Genomic DNA, 18,079 nt, shown 5'->3' with positions numbered 1-18,079 from the left:
CTTATTGTGGTTCTCTACAGTTTGTTCCCTCTCAGGGTTGTGATTCTGGTATCCAGCATGGCAATACTCAGCGAAACTGCAGCAGGGACCCCAGGGGCCAGCAGCACTGGCAGGCCTCGCCCCCGGCCCAACCGCGCATGGACGCTTTTGAAACTGCAACCGAGGCTGGGGGCCATCACAGCTCTCGCAGCTACAGAGAACACTCAGCAGGCCACAGCGGCCACTCTTCCCACAACTCGCAGCCTCATCATCACCAACAGCATCATCACCACCTCCCGCACCAACACACCAACAACGCTCCTTTTTGTCAGCCCATCACCACAGTAACGGCATCGGCCTCGGTCACTGTAGCCGTTCACCCTGTGCCATTCTCCGCCCAAGGTCCAGCTTCCTCCTTCCCAGAATACACGGGAACAGACAGTTACTGCCCATCGGGGCCAGAGGAGTCAGAATCGGCTTTCCAAGACCCCCACGTGCCTTTGTACACCCACACAGGGGGTAGGGAGGCTAAGGTGGAATCTGTGGAGCTTCAGGATTTGGAATTAGAGGCAGCTGACAGGAACCATGGCCAACAGGCTAGCTGAGGTGAGAGTTTGGTTCCTTTAGCAGATTCATAGGTAGATTTGTTTCATACACATAACTGGCTTAACCACAGACAATGCATAAAGCAATAATACTGGCTATTATTGTTTTATGCAATAATAGCCCTATTATTATTATAAAAGAAAAGCTGGATGTTTTTTGTCTTTTTTTTTTGGGTGGGAGGTGAGGCGAAGAGGTGGGGAGGAGGACGTTCTGAAACCTGTGCAATGTGGTGTTGGAGTCAGATTTGTGTTGATTTCTCTGTGCGTTGGCACAGAGAAATCAACAAGTCACCAGAATCAGTTTAATTCCATGACTTAGTGCTACTAAGTTGAACTAACAAGAAAATTATTAAGTGTGGAAGTTGTTCCTGAAGGAAGAAGATTTAAAGGTATAATGCATGCATCAAATCATCAAATTAAAGTACTTACTGGGCAAGATTCTGAAATACAATTTGTTCATTGGCCCTTTAGGTGAATGTTAACTTTCTGATTCAGTCCCTGGTAAAGGCTTAAAAGGCTCCATTTTTTAAAAACTAAGGAATAAAAAAAACTATTACTCAGAACTTTTTATCTTTTAAGAGCAAGACTTAAAATTTAAAAAGAACACACACATTTATCAAAATTCAAAATAATAGTTTAAAAGGTTTACAAGTGCTAAACAATATAGAGTGAACCAGTATACAACAGTGGGAGTTCAAAAACAATGCAAATCTGTGGAGCTTTAAATTTAGAAAAGATTAACCTATAGATAGGGTGCATGTTGATAAAATACCGTACAAATGAAAACATCTCCTTGTTCTAAGATCAAACTTTTACTAATTACCTCTGAAACATGGCCATTAACACATTTTAACATTAATTCTTTAGAGCTTTTTCTTATTTAAAACTCAGCACAAAAAGCACTTTTAATAAAAAAAAAAAGATCTTTTCTGTTGAAATTGTTTGTTATAGTTTTAGAGGGGTTTTTAATATGGGATTCAAATTACTGATTCTAAAAAAGGTCTAATTTTTTTGTTTTTGAGCAGCCGATCACCAGCTGGAAACTGATCTAGATGAAAATCATCTTGATTACAGTCACCAGCCTGTCTCTCTGTGCATCTCTAACAATAAAATTACTTACTTAGTGCCTGAATGTAAAACGTCTGACCATTCATCTTAATGTATATACTGTTTTTTTTCCAGATCCGGAGAAGAGAAGCACTATGGCCAAAGATGGACTCCCCTGTCTTGCTAAGCAGTTGACCAGCTTGGCACAACCCCACCTCTGACCCCATGTAGCGTAAAAGCTTGCCAGTGTTGCCATAATGGTGCTCAATGTTACTGTAACACAGTGGACTCTTGTTTTAGATATTTCTATCTATATTTAAAAGATGTATACATATGTAAATATAAACAAATAGGTATAATTTTTTGAGGAGCTGTACAACTCCTACTTGTTAATAGACTGGGGCTGTATATGTTGTAGGTGTGTATGTGTGCATGAATGCAGTGTGTATTTTGATTACTGTTCACTTCTCTGTGGATCTGTGCCAATAGGAAGCTCAATGTAGGACAAACATGCCTGTCAGCATTCACAGTTGCTGCTCAGAACTTTATTTTTTTTATACTAATGTACATTTTTAACACTATGCAAATCTCTCTTCAAACAGAACCAGTGATCTGTCAAGGTATATGAATGTGTGTATGTGTATGCGTGCGTGTGTGTGTGTCAGGTTGTGTAATGTGAAACAGCTCCTTTTGCCAGATGCATCCTCAGTTCAGACTAACATTTACACTCATTTAAAACATGAGGGAAACTGTTAGAATCATCCAACAAAGCTATGGTATATCTGTTTGTGTGTGTTTTTATTATTGTATAAAGGTACGCTTGTAAAACTATTAATTTTTTATCACAAACCTGTGGTAGATATGAAAGAATTACTGTTTTAACTCGACACGCTATGCGTGCTATTTAAAATGAGTTGGTATGAAGACATTTTAAGATTTTTTTTTTTTTTGCCTTATTTTTATTTTAGTTACGGCCTTGAAACCTGTTTCTGCACTCAGCTTTGTATCACTGTCTGTTAGGCTGGTTGTATTTTACTGTAAGAGGTTTTGTGATGTTAAACAACCCTAGCAGGCTCAAACAGGTTCTGAGCAGCCTCAGAACCCACCTCAGAAATTAACTCTTACCTTTTTACAGGGACCTTCACGTTACTGATTCTGGAACAGGGCCAAAACAACAAGGTGCTACCTCTGCACCTTATAAAGTGGCTTTGTCTTGTGGATAAGCTAAAGCTCAAACTATAATACTGTATGACCCGACTCAAAATGGCACTTGACTGCTTTTCATTCACAGGAATATATCTCGCTTGAAGTAGCTCTTTCTGTCCATCCAATAAGCTAGACCATGCAGCCTTCGAAGGGCTAAGACCAATAAGGCCTCATATTTTGCTGTGTGTGTTTGTGTGTGTAGTGGTTTTCTTCACAACTCCTGTCCTCTGCCTGGATCTGAGGCCCCCCTTTATTTCATGACAATAAAGACAACTGGTCATAGTTTGGCCACAGCTGTCCCCACTGACCTCAGCTCTTAAAAATCCACAACATAAGGCCATGACACTAATTGGACGTCTCCACTCAGCTGCTAAATTGCACAAGCCTGAGCCTTATGGGGGTGGAAGGTGGAAGAGGAAGAGTCGGGTCAGTTTTTTTTTTTTGTACCCCACCTTCACCAGATATGGCCGGTTTATGCCTGCTGGTGTCAGTGCCAGCAGCCGTACCTGTACACTTCTTGGGCCCCTTTGGTCTCCTTCCACAACAACCTTTTCTTACACTCCGACTCATTCTCGAACATTCATAGTTTTTTTTTTTCTCCTGTTCACTGAGCTGTTGTGGTTCTCAAAACCCTACACACCCCTGTTAAAATATCTGGTTTGTTGATGTAAAAATATTGGTCATAATAAATGTTTCAAAACCTTTTCCTCATTCAATGTGACATTTCAGCTAATAAAGAATTTAATCTGTATGTAGGGAAACGGCACTCCAATAACCTGGTTGTATAAACCAATACTTCATTTTTAGTACTTAGTCTTCATTGGCAGGAGTCTGTAACCGTCCCCACATCTCAACCTGGCAATTGTGGTACATTCTGCTTGACAAAAGTTCCCCAAATTTATCACAATAAGCAGAAAATTTCTCCCCCTTCAGATGATCCCACAGATTTTCTGTCAGATTTAGTTCTGAACTATAATGAGGCAATTCCAGTGCTTTAATTTTTCTCTTATATAATAAAATAAAATCATTCTGTCACTGATTCAAATATGTGCGTGGACTCAATAAAAGAAAAAGAAAAAAAAAGAAAATTTCACTCTCATCTTTTCATTAGTTTTGGAGAAATGAGCAGTTATTGTAAATTCCCAGCTGTGCCATATTTTATACAGCTTTTTGCTGTAGTGTGCTCTGGTGCATATTTAATGCTGTGGGAATTGTTTATAGCCTTCCCCTGAGTGATACCTTTTAATGTTGAGAACATTTGAATTTTCTAACCTCCCCTGTGCAAACTGTGGCTTTCGTTAAAGTTGGCAAATGAACAGGCAATCCTTCAAGGACCTCTAAAATGTAACTTTGTGTAAATAGATTCACTGTAATTTAAGGGAAGTGAGATGTGAAAACAAACTAAATGCTAAAACTGAATTAAAACCGGCTTTAAGAAAGTATTAGTTTAAGAATGTTCACATTTTTACAAACAAGTCGGTGCAGCTTTGTATTTTTCATATTTTTTTATTTAAATAAAATTTTTGTTCCCTTGCAAATATATTATGCAATTTTAAATAAGGAAACCATTTTGAAAGGATTTATTAGAGTCTCACTTTTTTACATCACAAAAAATAGGCATTTTAATGGGGTGTGTACTATTTGAGAGCCACTGTACATCAGCTGCTTGCCTGAAATGGGTTACTTTCTTTGTTGTTTTAGTTGGTTTTTTTTTTGTTTTGTTTTGTTTTTCCTCCCATTTGTCACATTGGCAGCAGCGGAGAGAATCATAGCTGGCAACTATTTTATTCATTTTTCTGTTTGTACTTTGTTAAATTTCTATATTTATATTTTTGTAATATAAAAATATGTCGATTTTTATTGTTAAAATGCCAGTGGATAACAAAATGCAGGGATTTTATGTCTATTGAAAAAAACACTATTACAGTAATGTTTTTTACATTAATGGAGTTGATCTGTATAAAGTGCTTACTAATGTTAAATAGGAAGAGAAGAGTATATAACGTTTTGTTTTGTACACAACAGGTCTCATCATAGCTCTTAGAGGATTTTAAAAGGAAAAAAATCAGACTTTTTCAGACTGCCATTCTTTTTTTTTTTTGGTCACTGTTGGCGTGGATTTATGCTGTTTTCAGTTACAAAGATAAATGTATGCCATATAATTTATTTATATGAAAATTTATTTTTGTAGTGTACATAGTAGTTGTCAAGGTATTTGACAGAAGTATATTTCTAAAGAGTTTATATGTAATGATATACCATAAGAAAGAAAGAAAAAAAAGAGAGAAAAAGCCTTAAGGTGCACACTTTCATTGCTAACTGTTGTGTGAGACAACATGGCCGCCTCCCCTTCAGTATTATGTTCCGATCCTTGGAGAGAGACAGCTGTTTCTATGGGTTTATCAGAAGCTAGCCATGAAAGTAGGAATTTTGTACTAGCTCTCTAAATATTAATGTTCAAACACTGATAGAATTCTAACAAATGAAAATATAACTTATTTGTCTCTTTTGTTCATAACTTTAATAAATGGAAATTTAAAAAGAAAGCTTTGGTCTTAATGTTGCTTCATGAACACCCCCTTCTGACCCCTGCTTACTACCTCTATCCTCTTTCTTGACATCTGGTCTCCTGCCCCCACAGCCCTCCCTCAAAGCCCACCCAGCTCCACCCCTGCAGCTCCCTCCTCCACTCCCTGTTCTGTATGATTTTGATTGACAGCTTTATAGACTGCAAGGAAATTGGTTGTAGTTACAATACAGCTGGCCTGTTCAGAGTAATGAAAAAGGGCATGTGGTCCTGAGCTCACTGCGCTGATGGTGGAGCAAGGAGGGCTTTGTCAGCTGCATGGGTGGCAAAGAAGAGGTTTTGGGAAGGAAGCCTTAGCTGAATTTCAACAAAGTGTCACGATCAAGACAAAAAATATGCAATAGATTTTGAAACTTGCTTGCATGGGGAAAATTGCTGACCCTGGATCAGCTGTAAGAGGAAGGCAGTAGGCATGTAATTATCTTTTAAAGCCAATAAAAGCACCAAATTCTGCTTGCTGTCTTGGAAACGACCGCACATGTTTGCAGACCTCAGCGCTCGGATGTTGTGCATCATGTTTTGATCTTCTCTAACAAGACTTGACTTTTTTATGCTGTGGTTTCATGAGAGCACAGAGCTAAGGTAGAAGACTAATGCGGAGTTTGTCATGCAGCAGTCAGGATACAAATACAGACAGCTGTGAATAATACAGACCAGAAGGATGTTTACATGCTGCTTCCTCCACCCCTAGTATCTATAGAGCCTTTCCAAAGTATTCCTAATCTCTGAAGTTTCTCATATTTTGTCATGTTGGTACCATATCACAAACTCTATTGTATTTCATTGGGATTTAGATATACCAACTTAAAGTAGTGCATGTTTGTAAAGTGGATGCTAAAATGCTTCATGTGCCATGAATTTGTTGTCAGCCTCATAAGTCAGTACTTTGTAGAGCCACCTTTTGTTGCAATTACAGCTGCAGGTCTTTCAGGATATACCTCTACCAGCTTTAGAGGTGGAATTGTTTACCCATCATCTTCCTGCAAAATAGCTTAAGCTCAGTAAGATGGGGCTGAGAGCCTGCAGAGACATCAGTGCTCTAGTCTTTCCACAGCTTCTCAGTTGGATTTAGGTCTGGACTTTGACTGAACCACTCCCTTGTCTGTCTGGGTGTATGCTGAGGGTTGTCCTGTTTGAAGGCGAACCTCAACCACAGCCCCAAGTTTTTCCTGCAATCTCTAATAGGTTTTCTTCAGGAATTTTCCTGTATTTAATTGCATTCCATTTACTTTGGCCAACTTCCTAACTTCCTTGCGTCTGCAGAAGAAAACCTCCCCACAGCATGATGACGCCACCTCCATGATTTTCCATTGCAATAGTGACTTCAGGCTGATGTGATCATGTAGTGTTTTGCTTGGCAGCTAATTTTGTGTTGGTCTGCTACATAAAATCTCGACATTTTGAAGTTGGTGCTTTTAACAAAAAGACTGGACAAAATGTGAAAGTGCTTTAACAGAGTAGTAATGCTTTACCAGAACACATACTTTTCTAAAAGTGCAAGACATCCTAAAAATGAATGTGCCCACCCAAAGCTTGCTTCTAAGGGACATGGTTCATTGAGTTGCAATGTTGTTAAGATTTCTTTCACCAGAACTCCCCTCATCTGTTCGAGGACCCCAGGTCACCAAACCAAGACACCCCCCTCTAAATGGCCCTGCCTTACCCTTTAACCCCCCCTTACCTCTTGTTTCCTCACAAACACATCTGCACACTCATACACACACTCTTAAACTCCCCTCCCACTCTGAAGAGTGCTTCACTGAGGCTAACAAGCTCAAGGTTGTTAATGAATAAGTGTTTCCGGTACCTGTCCTTAAAGCCGACAGAAAGGGGGTTGGAAAGATGGGGGAAGCATAAAAGTGGCGGCAATTAGGAAGTTTATTCCCTTCTGGACTAGTGGAGTGTTAGCCATGGCTTTCTGCCCAGCTCGCCTTGACAACAGAGTAGATATTCAGCTAAGCTTATCTTTCTTTATGTAACTTTTTTTTTTTTTTGCTTTCTTATCTGCAACCTACATTTGTAAATGCAATTACAGAAAGGGATTTCCTGGTTTTTGTGTTTAGCTCCCTCTTTTCCATCTATCCATCCCCCACCTCCCAACCCCTCCTTCTCTCCATCGCTCACTTATTCCCTGAAAGGCTTGTCCATCATCACATGCCGGCAGAGCTAAGCCCTCCAAGTGTATACTTTGCTCCACATGAATGATTGCTCTGTTGACATGACTGCACGGGACACACACATGCATGCGCGATCGCTCCTGCCAAATCCAGGGCCTGGTTTGCACATTCTTTATGAACAGGGGAGTTTAAGAATAAATCTGCAGGAAACATCACATGGTGTGTTGATATGACTCCAGATCCAAACTAATAGGGGTTTTGCCTTTGGGGGCCTTAGAGACACCTTGAAAAGCATTCAACCATGAACCTGCTTTTGTGTCTGTGCCTGCTCGTCTGTGGGCGACAACAAACTTCAGAACAAGTACTTTTAGCATGATTGACGTCAAAGCCATGGGAGCTTTGTAAGCGTTCGACCTTAAGTTGCAGAATTTGACTGCACTAAGGTCAAAAACTGTGTATTGCAGCTGCCAGAGGGTTTACAGATTTTATATTCTACACAGAAATAGACAGAGAAAATCAAATATTTACATCCTGATATTACCTACACTGTAAGAATGGAGAGACATTTTTTTTTTCATATTTTTTGGCATTAGATGAGATTAAGCTTCCCTCCTTTAGGATAGTTTTGATTACTTCAACTCAAATAGCTGTAGAAGGATTGTTCAGTCTTCTGTAACCTATCTTTGATGAACCAAAACATCATGTCTTGCTGCCCTAAGTTGGTTCTTAGAAAAGTCAACACCCATTTAAAAATTTTGAAGAGGAAAGATTGCTCATCGATGAAGAAAAATGAGCGAGGAACGGAAAAGTATCATTCTAAAAATATTCTAAAATATTTCCAACCTGAAGTGTTTTCAATATGATTTAAGTAATTAACATCTTCTATATTTGTTTCACCTTGTCACGTCCAAAAGTAATTTCTATGCAACACACAGTTCCTTGAAAAGGTGTTGAATTTGTTTTTTGTTTTTTTGTTTTTCACATATTAATGTGACTTAATGTGCTGCACAAACATAAGGCAGATCATTACCATGAAATGGAATGAAAAGGATGCATTATTTCAACTGTTTTTACAAACGAAAAAAATCTGGAAAAACATGGCATGTATTTAGTATGCAGCTTTCTTTAGTGTGAAATTACTAAATTAAATCCAGTGTAAATAAATTAAATTGAATGAAATTCAAATTCAAAAATACTTTATTGATCCCAAAGGTGCAGGTAAACTACTTTTGTAGGTGGTGATGGCTGCGGGGAGGTACAATCTCCTGTAGTGGTTTGGGTCACATGAATTTAAAGAAGCCTTTAAATTTGACTGTCTTTGCAAAATCTTTATTGTGAAATTCATTCAATTTGAAAGATGCTGTAGAATGTATTGCATTCTCAGAATCAGTTTTATTGCATGAAAGCAAGAAATCTTACTTTGGTTCAGAGATTCAGGTAGTCTTTGTGTGTTTTTTCTAGCTTTTTAAATCCTGCATTAACAGCATTCACTGACAACGTTCAAATCTCCCACACAATTATGCTGCTGCACTATCAGTGCTGTTTTACAAAGGTGATCCTCATCTAGTTTAAGTGAACATGTTTTTACCTACTCACAGTTGGTAGAATTGTTGGTTCAGAAACCTTATTTTTCCTCAATAACTCTGTAAACGGTTATGAAGTATTTGCTAAACACAGTTTTTGAATACACCATTTGAGCTTTCCAGGAACTGTTTGATGAATAGGACAAAACTTTGGAAGCAAAGCACCATTCAGATCTGGGAGACCAAGGGAAGCACTTCCAACTTTAAGAAAGAACCGACATGATTCACTGCGCACTGCACAGCATTCAGAATCATCAAGTATGCGAGACAATCAGCTGCAGAGCCAACAGTTGGATTATTCTCACTGCCTTCATCTGGGAAAATGAAAGACATAAATCCAGCTGTATAATAAATTAAAGAATTTTGTTGGTTGTTTCTTTCCAAACAGTGCCTTGCAGAAGTATTCGGCTTGCATTTTTCTACATTCTCACAAAATACAGCCACAAAACTTCTATGTATTTCATTTTGATTTTATGAGATAGACCAACGTAAAATAGTCCGTAAATACGCCATGAAATAGAAGGAAAAAAGAATAAGAAGCAAAACTTTTCTTCAGCTTTATACATCTATGTCCTGACAAACTCAAAGACATCATGATCATCTGACCAGAACTCCTTCTTTCACTTTTGCTGTGTCCTCTAGGAGGCTTTTGGAAAGCTTTAAAGGAGATGTCTCACTGTTTTCTTTTAACAATTGCTTTCCACTTGCTACTTTCAACTGTTGGGCCAATGAATTAATCCACCTATAGAGCTCTGTGACTCTTCTGGAGATCCTTGAGGCTTCATGACTGCTTCATTGATGAAAGTTCTCCTTGTTTGGCTTGTCAATCAACCACACCTCACTTCTCAGATTATTTTCTTTTAAATGTTTTCATCCATCTTCATAATAATGTGATTCTTTGAGTTAGTCTCCCACTTGAAACAACTCATGACACAAAATGTGGAAATGTTTAATTAGGCTGGACCTAACCACTCTGCTCAGAGATAGAACACTTTGATTTTCAAACAGCCAGAGATTAAGAAGGGACGTATAGAAATAGCCAACGAGTTGTAGGTAATTAAGCATAAGGTGTAACCTAGCCATAGGGAACGACCAGAGAAAAGACTGAGAGTTAAGACGAATGGAAAAATGGAGGAGGAAGAGGGGTAAAACGAGAAGGGTTGGTGGGTGGGTGCCGGTTTGTGCAGGGAGTAGCCGTATGAGAATAATTATAATGACTGATGTTGTTTACTCCCATTTCCCTTCGCATCATTTATTCTGTTGAGGTAGAAAACCCACCCAGCCCCCTTTGCATTTTCTTTTTGCATTACAGACGAGCACTCCAGAGTGGTGCCAAGCCAATGTCACAATCTCCCCCTCATCCATTTACACTGGAAACATTTATCCTGCCCTCAGCTTTCTGCACTCCTTTACTTCTGTTCTGCTTCCATCTGCCTTTGCCTTTATCCATCTTGTTCCATTCCCTTTCTCTTCGTTACTGCTACGGGTGCGAATGTGCTCCGCGCACATGTGAGATGTTAGCATGATGTACGTCCATTTACACTGAGGAAGACAAACTGAGGTTGGATGGTGTCACGCTTTCTTCCTTTTGTTTAATGTAGTCCTGGTGGGCACTCACACACTGAACCAGATGAGCACCCCACCACCTTCTTCCTTGTTTAAACTGTGCTGTTTGTCTTTGCCAGGAAACATGCAACATTGTATGGAAACAGATGTGTCATTCTAAACACCATGTAGGGGGGAGAGTCAGTCCGGGAATAAGGGAGATAGAAAGAAACCCACAACTAAATATTTTCATGTGTGACTGAGATTGTTGAGCAAATTTACAATTTTCTCAAAGTCAAAGTAGATGCCTTAAACATTTTTTGCAGCCCTAAGCTAGGGGTCATAAGGAATAAAAATAAGGCTGAAATTTTTCTAAAATAGAAAAAAAAAGAGAAAAAAAAAAGAAAAGAAAAGAAAGCCGTATATTTGAGGAGGGTCTTTTCCAGGGTGATGATGGTATTCACTTTGGAATTTACTAATGATCTGCCCATTCACAAAGAGGCGAGGAGAGGAGAAATATTTTTTTTTCCTTCCATCTGTGCTTATTGATTCTGGCACCATGACAGACACCTAATGAGGAACAGGACATGGAGAAAAGCTCTGAAGACCCTTAGAGGGAGACTTCACTTATGTGTTGAGACAGACTAGCAGAAAATATGTAGCACTGCACTGATATACATCAACGTTGTTGAGCTTCCATCAGAGGACACGGAGAAGGACAACAATGGACATGAAAACTAGTAACAAAACCACTGACATGCACTGCTGTTATTTTCTGAATGACTCTCAAATTGTTAAGAGATTTTGACCATTTTTCTTTACTATATTTTGTTAGTTCATTACAGTTTGCAGATATTTATTCACAGTGCCTTGCAAAAGTATTCATAGCTCCAGAGCATTCTTACATCTTGTCAAGCTATAATAAGTGTATATTATGGGGACTTCATGTGATTCTTCTTAGATTATAAATAACCCAATCTCAGGCACATCAGATCACCTAAAAGCCAAATTGTTTCCCCCGACTAAAAGTGCTTGATTGCCTCCTTTGGGCTATGTCCCTCAACAGTGATGTCTTTCATATTTCTCTGTGTGTTTTATATTTGATCAAAATATATCTGTAGCCTTTGGTGACCAGTTGTGAGACTCCCAGAGACACATGCTCTCAGTTGAATACCTACATGTGCACACTTGAGCTTAAACAAAGACTCAATTAGAGTAAAAGCTATCAGAGAAGCATTTTAGAGCAGGAAGTGTGTAATTATTGCAGACAGAGGGGCAGATAGATGGATGTGTTTGTGTTTAACACTCCCACTCAATTTCCCTGCAATCTACTGGACTAATAGAAAGCAGGTGTCTCACTCTCCGTCCCTCCTTCTCTCCCTTGAATTTGCTCTCTCGTGTGTTGGTGTGAGTGTAAGATATGTCATAGTGAAAATGGATAAAAAGCTCTGGTATCAGGTTGTTGAACTCGTGGGATAAAGTGAACATTCAAACAAGTTCCTGTTAGTTTTTGAATGACTTTCATTTCAGATTTAGTCTTTTCAAATTCCACAGGTTCAAAAACTAAAAAGATAGTTTGAGTTAAACACAGTCTCAGACTGTGCAGGTTTTAGTGTGGTAGTTGCAAAAGTTTAAATGAAACAACGTAATATCAATCAGTCGAGCATAATAGTAAAGTCGATTTGCTGCAATTTAGATTTTCTGAACCTTCAAGACGAACTTTGAAGTTGAATTGACTTGGCTACTGAAAAAACAGAGCTTAAACATGACAACTGCAATGCATTAACAAAGATGAAATGTTACGTCATTGCATAATATCATAACTTAAAAATATGAAATAAACAAATAAAATCTATGAATATTTAAGAAAAAAGCAAGATATTGAAATTGACAAGTAAAAAATTTAATTCAATATGAAAAAAATCTATTAAAGTTATAAATAACCTTATTTTGAAAGAACAAAAAAACATAAATATTGAAATTATGATGCATAGGCAATTATCATCTGCCATTGTTTTGTGACATAATCTTTACTCATAATCAATAAACTAAAATATCAATTTTGTTTGTCACATTAGAAGTGTCTTTAGTATATAATTACCTTTAAGCAGGCATTAAACATGGTTTTCACAAATCCCTCATATTTGTACCAAAACTGTTTTAGTGGTCTGATGCAACAGTCTGATTCAAAATGGGAAATGATCAAATTTAATGGAAATATAAACTTGAAGACATCAGTCTCTGTAATTTATTAATGGAATTCTATTAATGAATTTGCTTACTGAAATATATGAAGTTGTCATTAATATTCTAATTTAATGTAATTTATTGACTGTATATATGTCTCCTATGTTTCAGTGCATGATGAAATACTATAAACTGTCCACTATCTGTGCCATATTAGTGTTTTCACCACCTACTAATGCACCAACGGGTAGACCTTTGAAGCAAAACACTAGTATGTAAAAATTAAAGAGTTAAATGAATGTGTATGCAGCTGGTTTTTGGTAGTACTGTTGCCTTGCAGCCAGAGGGCACTGGGTTCAAACGCTGATCTGACGTTTTGGACATTTTCTTCCTGCATGTATGGGTTGTCTTCTGGTACTCCAACTTCCTCCCATGGTCCAAAAACATGACTGTCACACGTGGTGTCTTCCTATGGTCCTCTATGTCTCTGTGTTTCTCTGTAATGGACTGGTAATCTGTTTGCTGAGCGCTCTGCCTCTTGCCCAATGACTGCTGGAAATAGGCACTTAATCCTGCAAGGGTTACCAAGCAAAGACAATAGGTGGGTTAAGTATGCTTTTTTTTAAACAACTGAAATATTTTTTAATCAGTGACAAATATATTTTGTCCTTTGCTTTCTACTTCAGATTCTATTGGTAATCATTTAACATTCAATAATTTGCTGAATCTTGTCACTTTTGGACATCCGCAGTGGTAGTTGGAAATGTGAACTCTCAGCAGCTTGCTGAGTGCCAAACAGAGCAGAGAGAGCGCTAATTACTATGCAGGACACAAAAATAGCTAAAGTAGGCAGAGTTGGCTTGAAAATTCAGTAAAGCTGAACTCTAATTAAACAAGATTTCAACCAATTGTGAGATTATTGATCACTTGGTAAATCAGTTGTGTATATCAAAGTGCAGCTCTCACTATGCAGAGAATGTTGCAGTGCAGGTTTGGTGCACATTGTACTTGTGTCTTGTGGACGCAGTGCTGTTTCACATTGGTCACAGCATCACTCGCCTTTTCTCCACCAATCCTCAGCTTCCTCCCCTAGCAATAAAGAAGGATGCCTGGAAACATAAACAGTGAATCCATGTGACTACATTTGTTTGTTCTTAAAATATTAGATGGAATGCAGTAGGCACATGTTTGTGTTTTCATTATATGTCCATGTGGATTTTGTCCTCAGAAGCAGAAGACAGTGTAAGATGCAATGTCATAAGTCTTATGTAAGAGATGATTGTTTTCCTCAAGGCAGAATATTGCACACGTTTTGTGTCTTGCCCACACCAGCAGAGGAGGCTCCCCAGATTTGTATGTCCTTTTTGAAGTGCTTTGTGCGAGGCATTTCTTTTCATCTTCTGCACTTTTGTGCAGTGAAACACAAAGTCAGGGATTGATGTATGTTACCACTATTTTAAACCATCTTTATTCCAGATGTCTTATATCTTTTTTTCCATCTACAGATGTAATACAATTACAGTACTTTTATTGCAGTTTTGTTATGTATGAGGGGTGTGGTAAGTGGGTTGCTACAGAGGACAACAACGTAACACAGCGATAAATAAATGATGCAACCCATTGAGATTCATCTTGTCCTTTGCTACTTACATAAAAATATATATAGGTACTATACATACAACATTGTCTGGCTAAATATGCAGTTTAATTGTTTAGTTAAATTTGCTTAGTGTCTAATGTGGGAAGTTTGAACATGAAGTTACACAATGCATTTTGTTGCAATTGTTGTTTGATACCAAAAACCCATATTACTTTGTAGTTGGCCGGCATAATAGTGTCCTTTTGCCAGCTGCTCCTTTTAGACTTCAACAAAATGGGGCACTATGAAGAATTAAAATAGCTTTTTTGTTCAAAACAGATTTTTTGTTAGCACATCCCAGTCTGACACATAGACAGGATTCATGTAGATCAAATTTAGATAGTTAAAAACTGGTAAATGCATATTTATACATCCATTTTAACTGGATCAGGATCACAGGGACTCTGGCAAATTTCTCCAGACGTCAGCATGCAATCAAGGTACAACCTGATTCATTCATTCATTCATTCATAGAGTTGGTTTAAATTTAAATGAAATAAAAAAACAAACATTTTTAGAACAGTAATCAGATCACCAAGTAAAGAACAGCATTTGATAGAACAAATAGGTGAATTCTTGAACAAATTTGATGATTTTTGTGTGTTTTCTAAGTAAAAAAAAATAAAGAAACAAAACAGGGAAAAATAATGTATTGTATAATCTGCATTATACAGTAATACAGATTACTGTATGAGGAAAAGTATTTTGGTACCAAGAAGACAAAATGAAAACAAAAACAAGCAACTACTATAAAAAGACTAAAAGAAATTACTAAGGAACTGGTCATACTGCACAGATGACCATTTACACATTAGGATGGTTCTACATGGGTGGCATACTAAAAAGACCATGTGTTTGAAGACGTTTTAATGAAAAACCAAGAAAAATGCCTTTTTTTTAGTACATCCCAAACACTTCAAATACTAATGTTTTTTTTTTTATTAAAAGAAAAAGACAACACACACAAAATAGATCAACACTTACACACACCACATGTTCACAAATCTGTGCACACACTTCTGCTTGCTCACATGCACCACAGAACTTCTGGAGTTTGCTCTAGAGGCAAAAAAAAAAAAAAACGTGCTATACTTATTCTTTATCTATGAAACGAAACTGTACTGCTGTTACTCAAGGTGAGCACACACATATAGCACAGACCAGGGCCTGTCCTGAAATGCTCTGCAGAATTCAAGTAGCAATATGATTTAAAAAATATTTGACCGCACATAGACACAAGGACTGCATTCACCAGAACAGAAAAAATGAGTAAATCCACTTCTACAACTACGTGTGTATAATCTCTTTCTCATGCAAGCCTGCTGTGCACTTATGCACACACATGTGCATGCTCAAACCAACACATGGGGCGTTACGTATTTTAAACAATTCGTTTCCTGCTGCTGCAAGTTTCTTGGGGTCTGGCAAAAGCTTAGGTGATTTGTCACTTTGAGCCATGCTTGCTGGGAACCCCTCAGAAGTCCCTGTGGGACACACTCTGGAACCTTTAAGTTCCTGCCCCTGGAATGCACTCTACTTCACCCGTTTGATGTTTAAACCTAAAATGTTTGACACTGAAATGAATGAATGAACCCACTCACCCACTTACATCTGCACACAGATACCAATAATAGGCACAGTTTCAGAGTTGGTTGTGTACATTCCAGTGACACACCAAAGTTATTGATTAATGTATTCCTTAAACCCATGCATAACTTTTGCTGCTTATAATAAAATTGTTTGTCTTAAAACAATTTCTGGCATGCAAACAAACAACAACAACAACAACAACAACAACAGCAACAACAACAAAATGTAGGGCTGTGAAGCAAATTAAGAAAGCAGTAATCCTAATTCTAATTCATCTGCTTTAAGAATATCGTATTTATAATTACTCCAAATTACTTTCAAGTTTAGATCTTTAGATCTAATTTAGTGGCAAAAGAAAACACAATCAAGTCAGTTATTTATAAAAGTCTGGTGTATAAATATGCTTGAATAAAATATGCTTGACTTTATAATCAATACAACTAAAAAAATTATAATTTGAGTTGTAAGACTTCATTTCCCAGGAGTCTTTCCAAGGGGAAGTCCGCGTACGTCATAGCTCTTAGCAAATAGGATCCTTCCCTACCCGGAACTCACTATAGAAGAGGGAAGTTCAGTTTCTTCTTTTCGCGGAAAGAAAAAGGTTTTTGTCCTTTGAGGCTGTAAAGAATATTTTCGTATGACCAGCTTCTGCTTTGGAAATACATCAGTTTGAGTGCTGCGCATATTTGAAAGTAAGTTCACCTTTGAATAATCTCTAGTCGACGGGTAATGACTGTCAAGTATGTATGTTGCTGATAACATTCTAAAAGATTAAAAACAACCCATGAAAGAGAGTTTTAAAACGTTTAAATGTATTCCTTTAACTTAACTTTGAAGCCGACTGACATACAACAGCAGTGGTTTGAGGCTGAGTTGGGTTTTTATTGATAGTTTTCCTTTATAAAACTGTCTCCTGTAGAGGAGGAAATACTGCCATCCTGTGGTCTGATGTTGGTACGGCACATATGCGCTCTAGGCCTCCGTCTTTCTATTTGTCCATTAATCCAGACATCCATCTATCTACCTGTCCAGTCTTTGATCCTTTCCGGTTCTATGTCCACAGCCACTGTATATACATCAATGGAAATAAAATAGGTTAGGTACTATTATTAGGCAAAATATAAAATTTTGGTGATCTGTGATGGGTTAGGGTAGGGATGGAAATAATGGCTACATTTTTGTAGGAAGCAGTGACATTTATTCTTACACAGCATGTAACTAGACCTGTCACAGTAACAAATTTTGTTGGATGATAAATTGTCCTAGAAGTTATTATGATAAATGACAACATTGTCGTTTTGGGACCTTATTCAAGTAATATTATGCTATTGGCATAACAATGCACGAACTCATTCTCAAAGGTTGATAAACATTAAATTCTAATGGACATTTAACACTTTAACTGAAATACATTTTAAATATTCCAAATAAACGATAAACCAATGCATCAGACTTGCACATTGCTGACCCACTGCAGTGGGGCATGGTCAGAATCAAACTGTATACATTTTTCATCTGATTAAACCTTGTTGAACCTAAGGAAATCATATGCAGGTAAATTTGCAGAAAGTGATGCTTAACTGATTTTGGTTGTGCTAAAATAATGTCAACAATCTCATAATTACATCAGCAAACTCAGCAAAACCCAAAGTCCACAAACTTAGCTTAACACATCCTCAAAGATAATATTTGACCAGTCACATCTCGTTCCTCCTCCAAAATGTGCATAACTGATTCCAGAGCTGCTGCTGAGTCTGTTTGTACATGAGATTAATTTTTTTTTTTTTTTTTTTTTGTAACCTGAGTTTTAGAAGTTTTTTTTGTAACTGTATTTTATTCTGTCTGTGCCTATATGTACTTGTAACTATGGACAGGACAGAGATGTTGATGAAACTCTGCTAAGGTTGTTTTTCTTTTAGGCTCACCCTCAGTTTTTCTGAAAATGGAGACCCTAAGAGACAAGTCAACAAGAGGCGTTTGTTCCTAATTTGGTT

The 18,079-nt window shown here is 37.7% G+C and overlaps 2 protein-coding genes across 3 annotated transcripts in view; both read left to right on the top strand.

Annotated features, from left to right (window-relative positions):
* ptch1 (patched 1) overlaps window positions 1–5,383 on the top strand; it is a 62,970-nt gene extending 57,587 nt beyond the window's left edge. The window contains exons 23-24 of the mRNA XM_007548183.2: window positions 21–585; window positions 1,767–5,383. Coding sequence (XP_007548245.1) covers window positions 21–584 — 564 coding nt within the window. The 3' untranslated portion in view covers window position 585; window positions 1,767–5,383. The remainder of the gene's footprint in view (window positions 1–20; window positions 586–1,766) is intronic.
* Window positions 5,384–16,614: 11,231 nt separating this feature from the next.
* The window catches only part of fancc (FA complementation group C), a 37,018-nt gene continuing 35,553 nt past the window's right edge, over window positions 16,615–18,079 (top strand). For both annotated transcript variants that reach the window (XM_007548182.2, XM_007548181.2), the window contains exon 1: window positions 16,615–16,777. The gene's annotated coding sequence lies outside the window, so the exon portion shown is untranslated. The remainder of the gene's footprint in view (window positions 16,778–18,079) is intronic.

Source organism: Poecilia formosa, unplaced genomic scaffold (assembly GCF_000485575.1).
Source record: "Poecilia formosa unplaced genomic scaffold, Poecilia_formosa-5.1.2 Scaffold25, whole genome shotgun sequence".
NCBI classification, from domain to species: domain Eukaryota; kingdom Metazoa; phylum Chordata; class Actinopteri; order Cyprinodontiformes; family Poeciliidae; genus Poecilia; species Poecilia formosa.
This window is presented reverse-complemented; position numbering and strand designations above follow the sequence as displayed.